The 14,901-nt window shown below is 43.7% G+C and overlaps 1 protein-coding gene across 1 annotated transcript; it reads left to right on the forward strand.

Annotated features, from left to right (window-relative positions):
* The first annotated feature begins 104 nt into the window (after positions 1 to 104).
* On the forward strand, positions 105 to 12,774 carry SMIM20 (small integral membrane protein 20). The gene is made up of 3 exons (XM_055588186.1): positions 105 to 332; positions 11,294 to 11,350; positions 12,103 to 12,774. Exons 1-3 carry the CDS (start codon positions 224 to 226, stop codon positions 12,138 to 12,140), a joined length of 204 nt encoding a protein of 67 aa, XP_055444161.1. The 5' UTR covers positions 105 to 223; the 3' UTR covers positions 12,141 to 12,774.
* Positions 12,775 to 14,901: the final 2,127 nt, after the last annotated feature.

The following is a 14,901-nucleotide window of genomic DNA, read 5'->3' on the forward strand; positions in this document are numbered from 1 at the left end:
CCCACCTCGCCCTAGCCCCACCCACTCCTAGGCCCCGCCTCTGATTCCGCCCCTGCTCCCACCTCGCTCTGCCTCGGCCCAGCCCTAACTTCTAGCCCCGCCCCCAAGGCCCGGAAGCGAAAGCTGTTCCTCCTCTTCCGAGCGGGGTTACGGCCCAGCCGGCGGGAGCCGGGTTTGGAGAGTCCCGGGCACTCGGAGAATCCGGGTAGCCCCGGCTGGAGCCATGTCCCGGAACCTGCGCACTGCTCTCATTTTCGGCGGCTTCATCTCCCTGATCGGCGCCGCCTTCTACCCCATCTACTTCCGGCCCTTAATGCGGCTGGAGGAGTACAGTGAGTGACCTCTGACCCCACGCGGCGTCCCGGCCCCGGTGACAGTGATCTCTGACCCCACGTGGCCGACTGGCCCTAGTAACTCCCCCGCTTTCCCTCATCATCCCCACGTGGGGCCATGGACAGAGGTTGGTTCACGAGTGAGCGAGACCCAGGTTCGACTCTGGCTGTGTGCACTTTCGGGACCGGGGTCAAGTGACTCAACCTCTGAGACCTTCACCATCCTCAGTAGTAGTTGTGTGTGTGTGTGTGTGTGTGCGTGCGTCCGTTCGTGCGTGTGTGCTAGGTCGCTCAGTCGTGTCCAGATCTTTGCCATCCCATGGACTTTAGCCCGTCTACCACCCTGACCATGGAATTTTCCAAGCAAGAATATTGGAGTGGGTTGCCATTTCCTACTGGGGTCTTCCCAATCCAGGGATCGAATCTGCGTCTCTTGTGTCTGTATAATATCTTTAAAACTGCCTGGCATCTGGTGAGACTTAAAGGTGGTAATAAAAGCAATTAACATAGTAGGTCAGCACTAAATCCTAGTTCATACTGGTACTCACTGGAGGCTTTTTGATGTGTCTTCATTAAGCACGTTGCCAAGATATCCTGGAGAAGGAAATGGCAACCCGCTTCAGTATTTGTCTTGAGAATCCCAGGTACAGAAGGGTCTGGGGAGCCCCAGTCCATGGGGTCACAAAGAGTCGGACACGACTGAGCGACTAATACTGGATCACTTAATTTATTTAACCTCATTTTGAGGCAGGTTATTATTAAGTGTTTTATGGATGGGAAGTCTCAGAGAGGTTGTATTACACGCCCAAGGACACACAGCTAGTAAGTGGCAAGACTAATATTCCAACTTCCGCCTTCCTTTCCGGGCCTTCCTCCACACCCTGAAGCTGGGAATGGTGATGTTGTGGGGAGGGATGGTCCCTCATTATCCTGAGCTTGAAGGTGTTTTTATGGCACTTATTCCACTCCCAAAGATGTCCTTGAGCGGACATGTTTCAAACCTGAACAGTTAACCTGGATTTTTTAGTTTTTCCTCTCCTTTCTCCTCTAATCTTTTTTTTCACATTCTGCTGTCTTCCTTCGTTTTAAGCCGGCTGCTCACATGACAATGGCGAATATCCTGGGAGTAATTTTCTTCCTTAATCGTTCAAGTCCTATCATTCTAAAAGCCAAACTCTCCTTTCTTGAGACCTATACCTCAGCAAGGATTAGCAGTTTGATACATCTGAAACCATCTGTCAGAGAGAAAATATCAGGCATTAGAGGCTCATTTTGTTCTCCAGGAAACCTGAATCATGTTGAAGATGGAAGAGGGCCAGCCCTGCCCCTTGAGAATATTAGCGGAGGCTGAAAGCTTGGCGATCTAAAGCCGAAAGCTCCGTGTAAATGCTCTGCCCATTACAAATGCTACAACATTTGGTTTCTGAGACAGCATTTTAAGCACACACTCAGATTTCCTTGCAGCTTCTTTTTTATCACCTGGGATTGAAATGGTCTCTGCATTCTGCCTTCCAGCCTGTCTCTGTGTGCCCATGTGTGGGGTAGATAAAAATGGGGTTGAGTGAGGCCTTGCATAATCTGTGTCATCCCTCCTTACAGAATCCTTGCTTCACTCTGTTTTATGATAGCCTCTAGATTTGAACTTGGGTCAAGAGGGTCTGCTTTGGATCCCCCTAGCAAAGTTTCAGTCTAGGAAGACTAGCAGTGGTTTTTCAACTAGAGGTGATTTTTGTCTCCCTGGGGTTCTCTATGGAGACATTTTTGCTTGTCACAAAATGGGTGCCATGGGGTAGGGTGGGGTGGGTGAGTGTGCCACTCGCATCTAGCGCATAGAGGCCAGGCTCCTAAAGTTTGTGCAACATGTAGGACAGCCACGCATAACAAAGAATTACCCAGCCCAACATGCGAATGGTGCCGAGATTGCGAAACCGGCCTCTGGTTCAGGGTGTGGGTTTGTGCTGTGTCTCCCAACAACAATCTTACAGGTCCATAGTCTATGGTTATCTGAGTCACTTTAAGACAGACAAATTAGGCCTTTTAAGTGAACACTGAGTGTGTGGCTACAATATCAGCATTTTTAAATGTAAGGCAGTCAACACCTGCCCATGTTTCTGGTTCAATTTTAATTAATTTGGACACTGTTATCTGAGTTATAACTGAGTCCTTAAACAGGTAAATGATACTGTATAGGTAATATGTATTGAAAACGGTTTATATGTCTGACACTCTTCCAAGCACTTTTTATATATTAACCCATTTGGTGCAAAAGTAACCTTTTATGGTAGTTGCTATGTGATCATCATCCCCATTTTATACATGGACAGACGGGTATAAAACTTGTTCGAGAACCCACAACCATGAGTCCCAGATTTGAACCAGTGCCGTACCAGGGCACCATACTGCCTAAGAGGATAGAGGGAGTCAGTCAGATGAGGGTCTAAGTCCCTTCCTAGAAGAGGATTTTAAGATGAGCTACTTAACCTCTCTGAGCCTGGCCTGTTTCCTCATCTGTAAACAGTGAAGTTTGTAGGACTGAATTTACATGTTTTGGAGTGAATTAAATGAGATAAAAGGTGTAGAAATACTGATTTTTTGTTTTTGTTTTGGTTGCTCTGCTGCTGCTAAGTCACTTTAGTCGTGTCCGACTCTGCGACCCCATAGACAGCAGCCCAGTAGGTTCCGCTGTCCCTGGGATTCTCCAGGCAAGAACACTGGAGTGGGTTGCCATTTCCTTTTCCAATGCATGAAAGTGAAAAGTGAAAGTGAAGTCGCTCAGTTGTGTCCGAGTCCCAGCGACCCCATGGACTGTAGCCCACCAGGCTCCTCCGTCCATGGGAGTTTCCAGGCAAGAGTACTGGAGTGGGGTGCCAGGGCCTTCTCCGTTTGGTTGCTCAGTTGTGTCCAACTCTTTGCAACCCACGGACTGTAGCTCTCCAGGCTCCTCTGTCCATGCAGTTTGCCAGGCAAGAATACTGGAGTGGGTTTCCGTTTCCTTCTGCAGGGGATCTTCCTGACCCAGGGATCAAAACTGTGTCTCCTGCATTCACAGATGGATTCTTTACCACTGAGCCACCAGGGAAGCTCATATTTTTACATTAGGAATCCCATAAAAACATTTCAAAAATAAGGAGCTACAGAGGCAGGGAAGTGAAACAAGGAGATTTAAGCAGATGCTCAGACCCAGGTGAGGCGTTCGTGACCGGGTCGTGGAGATGCACTGTGAGGACGGAGCTTCAGTTCATTTCAGCACATTCAGTTAACATTTATTTAGCCTTTTTATTTTTTAAAAACCTGCTGTTCTAACAGCAGTGTGCCTGGCCCTGTATTAGGTGCTGGATATATGTCGCTGGACAAGTCAGAGCTCTTCTCTCATGTCACTGCCCCACGCATGCCCAGCCCCTCTCCCGCCACCCACTCCTTGTGCTCTGAGTTGGTCTCCCTGCTCCACCAGCACCACAACCACCCCGTTCTCTACCCTGCAGCCACCCTGGTCTTTCTGGTTATGTTATCGTTGCTTATCTACCTTCTTTGTATTTGTGGTCAAAGAATTCAGACCATGTGATTTTGATTCTCTGATGCTGGTCAGGATTTGCTTTGTGACTTGGTACAGGTCAGTTTTTGTGAATGTTCCCTGCATGCTTGGAATGAGGTATGTTCTCTTCTTTGGGGGTACAGAGTTCTGTGTATGATGGTTCCAAATCATTCTTAATTCTATTACTTATATATCTTGAGGCCATATTAGTTGTTGCTCCCAATCTAGAATGTTCTGAAGAATTTTTTTTTTCAATAATCATCATGTAAGAGTCCACTTTACCCCCTAACATTCCTCCCCAATTCTGTTTTGTCTAATATCATCATAGTTACCAGCTTTCTTTGGGTTAGTGTTCTCCTGGTATATATATTCTCTTATATTTAGCCTTTATTTGTCCTTAAGTCTTATAAGCAACCCAAACTGGGATTTTTTTTTTTAAAGTCCAGTCTGATAATCTTTAAAATGTTGAATTATTTTCCCTATCTTATGTTTTTTATTTAATCCTGTCTCTCTCTCTTTTTTTTTTTTTTCTCCTTTTCTGCTTCAAGGCTTCTTTATTTAATTTTCTTGCCCTCTACTAGTTTGAAAGTTTTACATTCTGTTTTTCTTCTTTTGTTTTGACAACTTAGAGCTAGTCAATATCTTTACCTCCTATGAAATAAACAAAGACCTTAGAAGGCCTTAGCTCTTGTCCCACACTCCCCACCCCTCCTGCCTTATGTTTCTTGCTCCCCAGACCACTTAGGCCCATCAGCATTTTACACAGTCACTGATTGTGTCTCTTGACCCACATTCTTTATTTACTGATCCATCTGTCTCACACCTTTCTAGTTTCAGTTGTCTTCATACATCTTTGTGTTTCTTTGGTGAGAATTTGTAACTGGGAAAATACATGTGTGTGTGTCAGAAAATGTATAGAACTCCAGGTTTTCCACTGTGCCTGTTGAGAAGCCTTATTGTTGTGCCGTTTGCACTTGGAATTTGATCATCTCACTTGCTTATTTTAAAACACTTGAATAACCCTCTGCTGTCCTCAGAGGGTGGACAATCATTGAAATGTTTTAATCAGGAGAGCAAGGTGATCAGATTTAGCCTTTCCAGGCATCTCTGACTGTATCTGACAGAGGGGCCGGAAGGGCCACAATTGAAGGTAAGAAGGCCAAGACCTAGGCAGGCTGTGCTTCCTATGACTTCAGGAGAGATGACGGTAGCCTGCACCAGAGTGCCGGTGGTTATGGGACTGGGCAGAAGGACTGAATTCAGGAGCCAGGTTTAAGAAATAAATCCTCTACAGGGATTTGTGACTGATTAGCTCAAGGGCAAGCAAGGGAGAGGAAGGAGACTGGCCCCCAGCTTTTTGGCTCCAGCAGTTGAAGAGATGTGGTACTAGGCTTTAAGGAATACATGAAGTCTGTTTGGGGGATGAGGGGACAGGCTGGTTCAGTTTGGGATGTATTGAGTGTTAGGTACCTGGATGTGCTCCTGGAGATTTCCCCTAGGTGGTGGGACGTGCCAGTCTGGAGCCGAGCCACAGGATCTGAGCTGGAGCTAGAGATGGCCCATCTTCAGCATCAGATGGGAAGCGGAGTCACTGCAGCAGGTGGGGCTCCAGGCAGCATTCTGAGATGGAAAGCGACACGCTGGCCCAGGACAGGATGCAGGTGAACACTGGCACTTGAAGGTCTGAAGAGCAAGTGGTCAGAGGAGGAGGGACCTTCTAAGGAGACTGACAAGGAGTGGCCAGAGTGAGGGCATTAAAACTGGAAGAGGCTGCAGTCATAAGCCCCAGGAAGATAGCTCTTCATGGCAAAGGGTGTGATCAGCAGGGCTCGGCTGCTTAGAGACAGTAAGGAAGATAAAAACTGAAAATATCCATTGGATTTAGCAAAAAGAAGGTGAAGCTCAGTGGCTATTTTGTTAAGAGTGCTTTCAGTGGTTTGACAGTGGGCAGAAGGCAGATTGCAGCGGATGAAGAGTAAATAGGATTTTAGGTTGACTATATAAAGATGTTGGGCTATCTGAAGAAGAGAATGAGGAATTGTATTTGCAGCTGGTCAAGGGGGCTAGGGGAGTGGTGGTTCTGTTTCATCTGGGAGCATCAGGGAGCCAAGAGGGTCTCTGGATAAAGAAGGCTGCTGGAGGAGGTGGGGGAATCTCAACATCAGATGGAGGAGGAGCCTTGGACCCAAGGCGGGACACTTCTTCCACCAACTGAGGAGGAAGGGTGGGCATGGATACAGCTAGACGGCGGTGTGACTTGGTCACCTTGGCTTCTGTTCTCTTTGTGACTCAGGAGGTCAGGTGACTACACGTGAGAGGCACAACCTCCAGGCAGACTGTCCCTCCTCGGGACGCATTCTTCCTCGGGCTTGGTGGTCTACCTCCACCAGCACTCCTGGCTTTGCTCTTTTGTTCCTGCCTTTCATCCACTCCTTCTTAGCCTCTCTTGTTAGCTCTTTTTCTTCTGAGCTTCCCTCATACCTCTGTGGTCCCCAGAATTCTGGGCAGACCAAGGAGAAGCCCATGGTCCTTGGAAGGCCTGGGCGGACACCCAGTTCTTGACAAGGGGAGCCAGAGGCTGGCAAGGAGTCCAGGCCATGTAGGGCCCAAGAGCCGAGTCACTGCGGTACCTTTCAGCTGGGCCAGCTTGACTGATGCTGGCTGGCCTGGATAGGGGTAGGTAGGTTCCCAAGCACCTGGTGAAATAAGCCTCAAGGCAGTAGAAAAGAGGTAGAAGGCCCCTTATGTAAAATAAAGCCAAGATCTTCTGTGATTTAAAAGCAGACAGACCACTATTGCAAGACTGCCATCTTGAATTTCATCTTGACATTCAGTGTGATCTTCAGCTCTTTCACTAACTCACCCAGACTTTACCAAGTGTTAGGTAGCATATAAGGCCAGTTCGACTCGTGATACCTGATACTGAAATGAGCACCGGGGAGATGGCAATTGTCAGTCCAAAACCAGAGTATTCAGTTAGTTCTGCAGTCCTTCTGCAGGGGAGTCCGGATGTTACTTTTTAGCTTTCAGCCTGTCGGCCCAACCTGGTTTGTGGGAAGAGCCCATGTTTAGGGAAGCGCGCAAGTGATACAGCTTGAAGCCTGATTGCCTTTTGTCTTAGAAGCAGTCAGGGATCCTGAATGTAGCCTTTTAAAAATAACAGCATTTCAAGGCAACCTATGAAATGAGACAAAATAAGATCATTTCCTGTGATCCTGTACATTTTTAACTAACTTTAGTTAGATGTGGAGAAGCATAAAACCATAGGGTTTTGCCAGGAAACTTGTGCTCATTCAGCCCCCACGTTTAGGTGGCTTGTTCAGGGTCACTTAGCACATTCATTCAGAGAAGGCAATGGCACCCCACTCCGGTACTCTTGCCCGGAAAATCCCATGGATGGAGGAACCTCGTAGTCTGCAGTCCATGGGGTCACTAAGAGTTGGACATGACTGAGCGACTTCACTTTCACTTTTCACTTTCATGCATTGGAGAAGGAAATGGCAACCCACTCCAGTGTTCTTGCCTGGAGAATCCCAGGGACGGGGGAGCCTAGTGGGCTGCCATCTATGGGGTCGCACAGAGTCGGACACGACTGAAGTGACTTAGCAGCAGCAGCAGCACATTCATTGCTGGGTAAATACTAGACCCGAACTCCTCAGCCTTGTCTGCTGCTTAATGAAGCCCAGTTTCACCTGCATTTAGGACAGAGGAGTGTCTGCCAGCAAAGCCAAGGTGGAAGAACCATGACCCCTCAATGTTTCCTCTTTCCTTGTGCCCCCATCCACAGTGTGTGATAGTTGGAGCAGGCCTGTGAGAAGTCACTTGATAAGGAATACCTCTCACCTTAAAAGGGTGTTTTCCCTATTCCATGGCAAGTGCTCAGAATATGCTTTTTATTCCTTTCACCGTGAGTAAAATGAATTGCACAGACTAAAGTCTTTTTTTCTAACAGGCCTTACAAAGCTGCCTGGGTTTCATCACACACCCTGGTGAGAAACAGAGGTGTTGCCAGCACTGGGAGGAGCCCGTACTTCTGGTGGCCCCTTGGTGCCCTCAGCCACTGGCTCACACTCCCTCCCATGGCACACATCCATCCTGAGTCACCCCGCAGACTGCAGCAAAGTGGGAGCACTAGAAAAGTACTTTTTCATTTTATATTTGCTATTTTTAAAAGAGACTTTGAATTAATCATCATAAAATAGTGTTGTTGGACTTCCTTATACTTGTTTTGCAGTTGTGTTTTTTTGTTGTTAAAAAAATGCAACTGACAGAGAAAATCTGCGAATAGTAGAATGAATCCCTTTATGTCCTTCACCTAGATTTACCAGTTGTTAACATTTTGCCACATTTGCTTTCTCTCCCGATATGTATGTGACATGTCTATACACACATACATACATAGAGATATGTGTATGTTCATAGATTATACACATATTACTGTTACTATTATTTTGCTGAACCATTTGAGAGTTAGGTAGCAGGCCTTGTGAGCTTTGATACCTAAAACATAAGCATGTATTTCCTGAGCACAGGGACATTCTCTTATGTAATCAGTTATCCAATCCAGGAAATTTAATATTGACACAATGCTATTATGTAATATACAGTCCGTATTCAGATGCTGACATCTGGCCAATTACCTCAGGTGGTGAGTGGCTTGTATTTTAACTGGTTCGTTGGCAGGAGATGGAGGGGGTATTCTTGAGGTGGTGGTCTGACTGCAGAGGGTCCCGAGGTGAGATTCTGCACCTGCTTTTAGGTTTTTGTCTGCTGGTGCTCCCCAAGAACACCGTTCCTAACAAGACCGCCGAGGGGCTGGTGCGTGGGTGTGCTGCCTCCATTTGCTGGGAACATTGAATAAAGTAATAAGTCACACAGATTTCACAGTATGGGCATTTAATATAAGGATGGGTTTAAGACTTTAAAAAGTCTTAAACTTTAAAACTTAAAAAAGTCTTAAAAAATAGATTTAAGACTCTTTTGCTACCGTACAAAAATGAGCCCATCTGCGTGTATTACTAAGTTTTGAATAATATACCTAAGGATCCTCGATTAAAACTGCAAATCAGCTCGCTGCCTTAGCACCAGAGGGCAGAGTTGGGCTTGCTGAGACACTGGAGAGGGGACTTGTCTAACTGACATTGCAAAGCTCCCAGCCCAGTGCTGCGTATTTGCATTTTAATCATTTCACTCCTAATAGAAATATGCTCACTACCAAAAAGTCAGTAATTAGCTTATCCTGATTTGCCCACATAGTTAAACCCCTGACTTCCTTGTTGCCCTTTTCCTGAGGCCCAGAGACATCTGCTATTTCTCTAATGACAGCGAAATAGACACCTACTGTCAGCTTCATCAAGACGTATTTGCTGAGTCCCAAGGGGCCAGTTTGTTTGCCTTTAAGCATATTCCACATTCACAAATAAAGTGTCTTTGTGTCACATTGCGAATTTATAAGACTGTTTTGATCTTCAAGCACTATGGAACATTAATGGATAAAAGAACCAGGGGATGTAGATAGGATGCTAATACCAGTTATCACTCAGTAAGAACTAGTTCTGCAAATCAGTTTAAATTGCCCATCCAAGCCAAAAAGGTGGTTGCATAAGGACAAGGATTATAAAGAGATTATGGTCTATTTAAAATAAATCCTCAGCCTCTCTCCAACCTCATTAGCAATTAGCAAGGAAGTGTAAAGACAGGGATTCCTTTCTCTTCTCTTGGTTCTCTATTGCATTTTAAGAGGTGAGAACACAATTAGGCATTCTGTTGTCACAGGAAGTCAACTTCCTTTGATGCTTGGCAGACTGCCAGTTTCTTTGGCTTTGTACAACCTGCCTCTTGTAGAACGTGTTCTGGTACACCGGGCTATCTGATTTTCTTAAATCTGGACATCTAGAACGCTTTCGGGCAATCAAGTGTTTTTTAAAAAACTCATCTCTTCCTTCTTCCGTAATGCTGGAGAATGGACCTTTTAGGTATGAAAAATGATACCTATTTTTGTCCCTGGCACTACTGATGGCAGTGTAGTCTTCTACTAGTTGGCATTTTCTAAGAGCATGTTTGAGACACGTCTATACTTGGAGACTTACATGGTGACAGCATGGTGGGGCTCAATCCTACAGGAATTCAACTTCTTAGGAAGTAAGATCGTCTTTTGTGTTGAGTTATTTTAGAAAGTCTGACACCTTAGAGGCTCCATTATCACCTGCTCTAGATGGAAGACATCCTTTGGCATCTCTTGGTCCGTAGGGACTTGGTTGTCATTTACCTGCTATTTCAGAGAGGCCCAGTGAAACTCACCACTGTCTATAAGGGGCTTCTTTGGGCTGTATCTTCTCTGTCTCACTTAGAATTGGATGTCAAGATTCAGATGATCCCTACTGCCCAGTGTTTTAGTTGCCAAAGCAAAACTTAGCATTGATAAAACCTCAGATAGGTCACTCAGGATTGACTTTCCGTCGTATCACCAGAGAAACAAGTTCGATGAATATTCGATTTGGCAAAGCCCTGTTTCTTTTAACTTTATGAGAATCCAGAGGCCAGAATAAAGAAAATGGCCTAATATTAAAGAAGAGTTAAATATGGATTTAAAAGAAACACTTTTAGCCTGATTAAAACAAAAGTTTGATTACAGCACTTAATTACTATAATATACTAGTAAACATCCTTTGGCTCCAAGTCTTTCTGCTGAAAAGCCACGATTTGTTTGTCAAGATACTTAAAATAATAAGTCTTTGTTTTTACAGCCCTTGGGTTTATTGGAAACCACTTAGAAAGATGTGTCAGAGTGCTTGAAGCCCACAGACATAAAATGCCCAATTTCTCTTGGCCCTCGCCTGTTGGACATCTCCAAAGAGATCAGCTAAGCTGCTGTCACTGGAACGCGCTTACTAATTGGTGCAGCACCTGCAGTCAATTAGGGAAGCTTCAATTATCCAAACCAAAGCCACCCACCCAAAGATTAATTTTCTGCTCTATTTCCTATCAAAAACATAGCATATTTAGCTCTGGGTCTAGGCCTTCAGTGGAGTACATTTTAGGCACAAACTGCATCGTTTTCTTGTTAATTGTACTTGTTCCATCAATTCAACAGCCCTGCTCTCATCACATCACACCCACTAGTTCTTTCAAAATTGTTCTTTTTCTGTTGTTTTTGTTGCCTTTCCAAACTGCTGATATCACCGAGAAAAGATGTTCATTGGGAGTTTTTCTTCTGAAGTATGGCTTGCTTTCTTTCACTGAAAATATCCAGTCTTTTTGCTTGATAGGATCCAACTTCCATTACCTAAAAGCTCTGGGCAGTGGCAGCTCTGAATTTAATAGCACTCAGATATATTGTTCTCTTATTGCCCCATGTAGATACAAAGAGTTCCACCACTCTGCCCCTGACCCCCTCTCTAAAGAGTAATTTTTCTGTTGTGTTTCTCAGAGAAGGAACAAGCCATAAATCGAGCTGGTATTGTTCAAGAAGACGTGCAGCCACCAGGTAAACTTAAAAATCAAGACAAAAATCTCATGTGAAATGCTTCATTGTTGGGGGGAGGTATGTGCTTTGCAGAGAAATCTTTTCCACTTTGAGGCTAGATTGTGATTGTGTTATTATTTTTCAGCAGTTGCCATTTTAGAGGCTGCCACCCTAAGACTTCCTCTTAATATTTCACTCCGGAATAGTTTTTGCAAGTTTGCATGTTACTCTTGAGTTTGATAAGTGGGCATAAACATGTAACAAGTGTGCAATTAACTATGAAGCATAAATAGCTGTTTTGCAGACTTATTTACCAAGCACCTATTTAAACACTACCCTCATGGGAAAATACTGTTTACTTGTGAGCTATTTTAATTGATGCAGGATTCTGCTTTGTACAGAAGCTCAGAAGTTCCCTTTATGGCTGAATGGTTAGTTACTTTGAGACAATCCAAGTTGGCTGAGAATGAGAGGTTTCTAGCTTATTAGCCAAAACTCTTGTGGCATCGGTCTTTTTTTAATTTATTTTTTAACTAGGCCAGATACATATCTCCCTATTGTGGGGCAGTTTCTGAGCCATTTAAAAATCTCTCTTGGCTGCCATGGCTGCGCAGCCGTTCCATACCAGGGTTCCGGCAGCTTGCCCGGACTACCTCAAACTCTGTGGAAATCGCACAGCTCCATTCTGATGTCATCTTCTTTGTTTGGGGTTGAGGGAAGTGATAGGAAATTTAAAAATGAATCCTGTTTTTAATTCATGTTTCTTTCTATAGGGTTGAAAGTGTGGTCGGATCCATTTGGCCGGAAATGAGAAGACTAACACCACCTCTAATTATGAAAGTAGACAAGAGACTTCATGCTTTCAGTTCTGCAGCAAGTTCAATAAGTCACCTGGCTAGAGAACGCTGGCTGGAGCAGAAAACTCTGGAAGGCCATAAAAAGTCCTATGCATGAGGAGTACGTCCCTTCTTAAAAGGACCCTGGAACAAATCATACTATTAGGAGGGTTTCCATGATTTGGTTTCCTTTCTAAAAATGAAGCTGTCTCACTCAGCTGGACTTGAAGGCTATCTACATATTATTCAGTCTCTACCTCTTAGCCAGCCAAGCTGTGATATGAATACAAGCAACTAGTAGACTGGGGAAGATTCTAGACTGTTTTGCCATCCTCCAAATAGGAAATTTCAGGGGGAAACTACCATATTGAGCAGCCTCATAGGGCTCTTTGAAAATGTTAAAGTTGATAAAACTCTTTGAGGACAAGGTACATTGTACTCTTTAAGAATAAATAGTTCAACTCAACTGTCTCATTAGGAAGGTTGCTGCATGTTGAGAAATAAACAAATTTGAAGCAAACTAAATGGGTCTGCATGCCTATTAGAAATCATTGTTGAATTGACCGAAATGAAAATATATATATTAAAATGATTTCTCTTACTTCATAATGGTGTAAGTTTTTTTGTAAATCCTTTATTATAGGCTCATTAATTATACCAAGAAGTATTGTTTGACTGAATTATATTTGACCAGACATTTGACTGTGTGGTATTTGTCAAGTAAAAATCTTAGAGGTAAATAGCAAATATGTTGAGACAAATGTTTATTGAATGCAATTCTCTACCAGATACCTCACCAGGTGCTGCAGAGATGAGCATGAGAATACTTGTTTCCTTCTCTGGTCTCTGTCTGACCTGTTACCTAGATTCTGTGCTTTCAAAAAGACACATCTTTTTCATTTTTTGATTCCCCAGAGTGCCTTGCACATTGCTGTATGCTGTCTTTTAGATGAGCTGCCTGATGACATAATTTTATTATTGTGAACTGGGAGTAGGCCTAATAGAAAACTGGCATAATTATGTTAATTACTGTCAGAAAGAAATAAGGTTGATAGTTCCAAAGTCATCGTTTCTGGTCAGCATTCCTTAACATTTAATTGACTCATAGTTAACAACCCAATAAAAGAAGTTGACTCATTCGGGGTACATTTAACCACTCTTCCTTGGAGGGGCACCAGGAGGTGTGGCTTAAGGGTCACGCATCCTGTGGGTGCTTAATCGAGATTTCTCTGTGAGCGAGGCCAGTGCCTGTACCATCTGGTTTGGAAGACATCCAGCTGAAATGACTGCGTCTGAGCATCATAGATGAGAGGGGCCTCGATGGCCTGTTGGTTGGCTGCAACAGACTCGGTTTAGTCTGAATGGGCTCTTTGTCCTGGCCTTGACCCTGCCCTTGGTCTACCTCTTTGCAGAGATAAAGAGGCTTTCTGTCCTGCTCAGCTGCCTTAATGTTTATAAAAGAATCGCTCTTGATGTTATCAGAGGTGTAGTGTCAGACTGTGCTGCCCACACTTGACAGAAGCCCAGGTTGTTAGAGATGTTGCTTAATGAGGGTTGAATGGGGCCTGGTAGTTCACCCGTGCCACTCCCAGGTGTGCCTTCAGGGTAACAAGGAAAGCACTCGAAAGAGGGGATCTTAGTCACAGTCACATACAGTTAGGAAGCAGAGTCATTAAGTTCATTTGCTTCTCATTTCACAATTTCCAAGACAGACAACATTTCCCAAGTGTATTTGATCAGAGAACATTTTTTACCAGTTATCTTCTGAGCCTTGTGACTTTTGGGGAATTCACCAAATAGTCTCATGACCCGTTATCACTCAAAAATTTTTGAGAACTCCCAAGTGTTTTTTCTTAACTGCATTGTATCTATAGATGCTTAATGTATTAGAAATTAAAACAATTTTTTTAATATTTAAAAATATCCATAGGAGACCTAAAGTATATGACATTTTTGGAAAATTTTATTTTCCAAAATAATTTGCAAATTTCTTTAATGCCTGGCTTCATAGAAGATTTCAGATTCTCATGTCTACTTCTGCATCTGATCTATTGCTATATCACATGTCATGTGACCTCTGGAAAACTACACCCTCATAAGATGAGAGTAAAAAAGGCAAAAAGCCTTTGGTAGGATTGTAAAAATATTTTTGATCATGCAATACCCCTAGAAAGATCTAGAGACCCCTCCAGGTACCTGAACCACACTTTGAGTCTAGTTTATTTTTTCTCTTGGTCTTACACCTTTGGAGAAATATGTATCTGATTGCATTAGTTCTTTCAGAGTTGCCTGTTGAGGGAGATTATAACCGGAGGGGAGTAACATAAAATTTCCTTTGTTGTTGCCGATTGAAGTTGTTGGATCCTTCATTTTCAATGCCAGACAGTATCCTCTTGAGGAAGACTCTTGGTTGACTTTTTTAAAATTTCAGCACCAGAAATAGCCACACTGCTGAACAGTTGGTACATTTATCCTGTGAACATTGATTTGTGTAACTTGTTTCCCTCTTTGTATTGGCTAATAGGAGGCTCCACCACATTTATGGTCCAACTTTTTGAAAAGTACCTTGTGGAATGTATTCGAGCCATTACATTCCCTTTATTCTTTTTTCCTCTGAACTTATTTTCATTTCTTCTTTCTCACTTAGTTTTCCATTTTATATTGTATGTTAGATCGGTCATTTTAAAATGAGCCGGAGCACAGGGTTTATTTAATTGAAAACACATATAATCTGTT

This window comes from Bubalus kerabau, chromosome 7 (assembly GCF_029407905.1).
Source record: "Bubalus kerabau isolate K-KA32 ecotype Philippines breed swamp buffalo chromosome 7, PCC_UOA_SB_1v2, whole genome shotgun sequence".
In the NCBI taxonomy this organism is placed as follows: domain Eukaryota; kingdom Metazoa; phylum Chordata; class Mammalia; order Artiodactyla; family Bovidae; genus Bubalus; species Bubalus kerabau.

Excerpts from the sequence above, each read along its gene's own strand:
- SMIM20 (XM_055588186.1), top strand. The coding sequence starts at position 224 with ATGTCCCGGAACCTGCGCACTGCTCTCATTTTCGGCGGCTTCATCTCC. Across the intron at positions 333-11,293 it reads AATGCGGCTGGAGGAGTACA|AGAAGGAACAAGCCATAAAT; the intron begins GTGAGTGACCTC and ends TGTGTTTCTCAG. Across the intron at positions 11,351-12,102 it reads AGAAGACGTGCAGCCACCAG|GGTTGAAAGTGTGGTCGGAT; the intron begins GTAAACTTAAAA and ends TTCTTTCTATAG.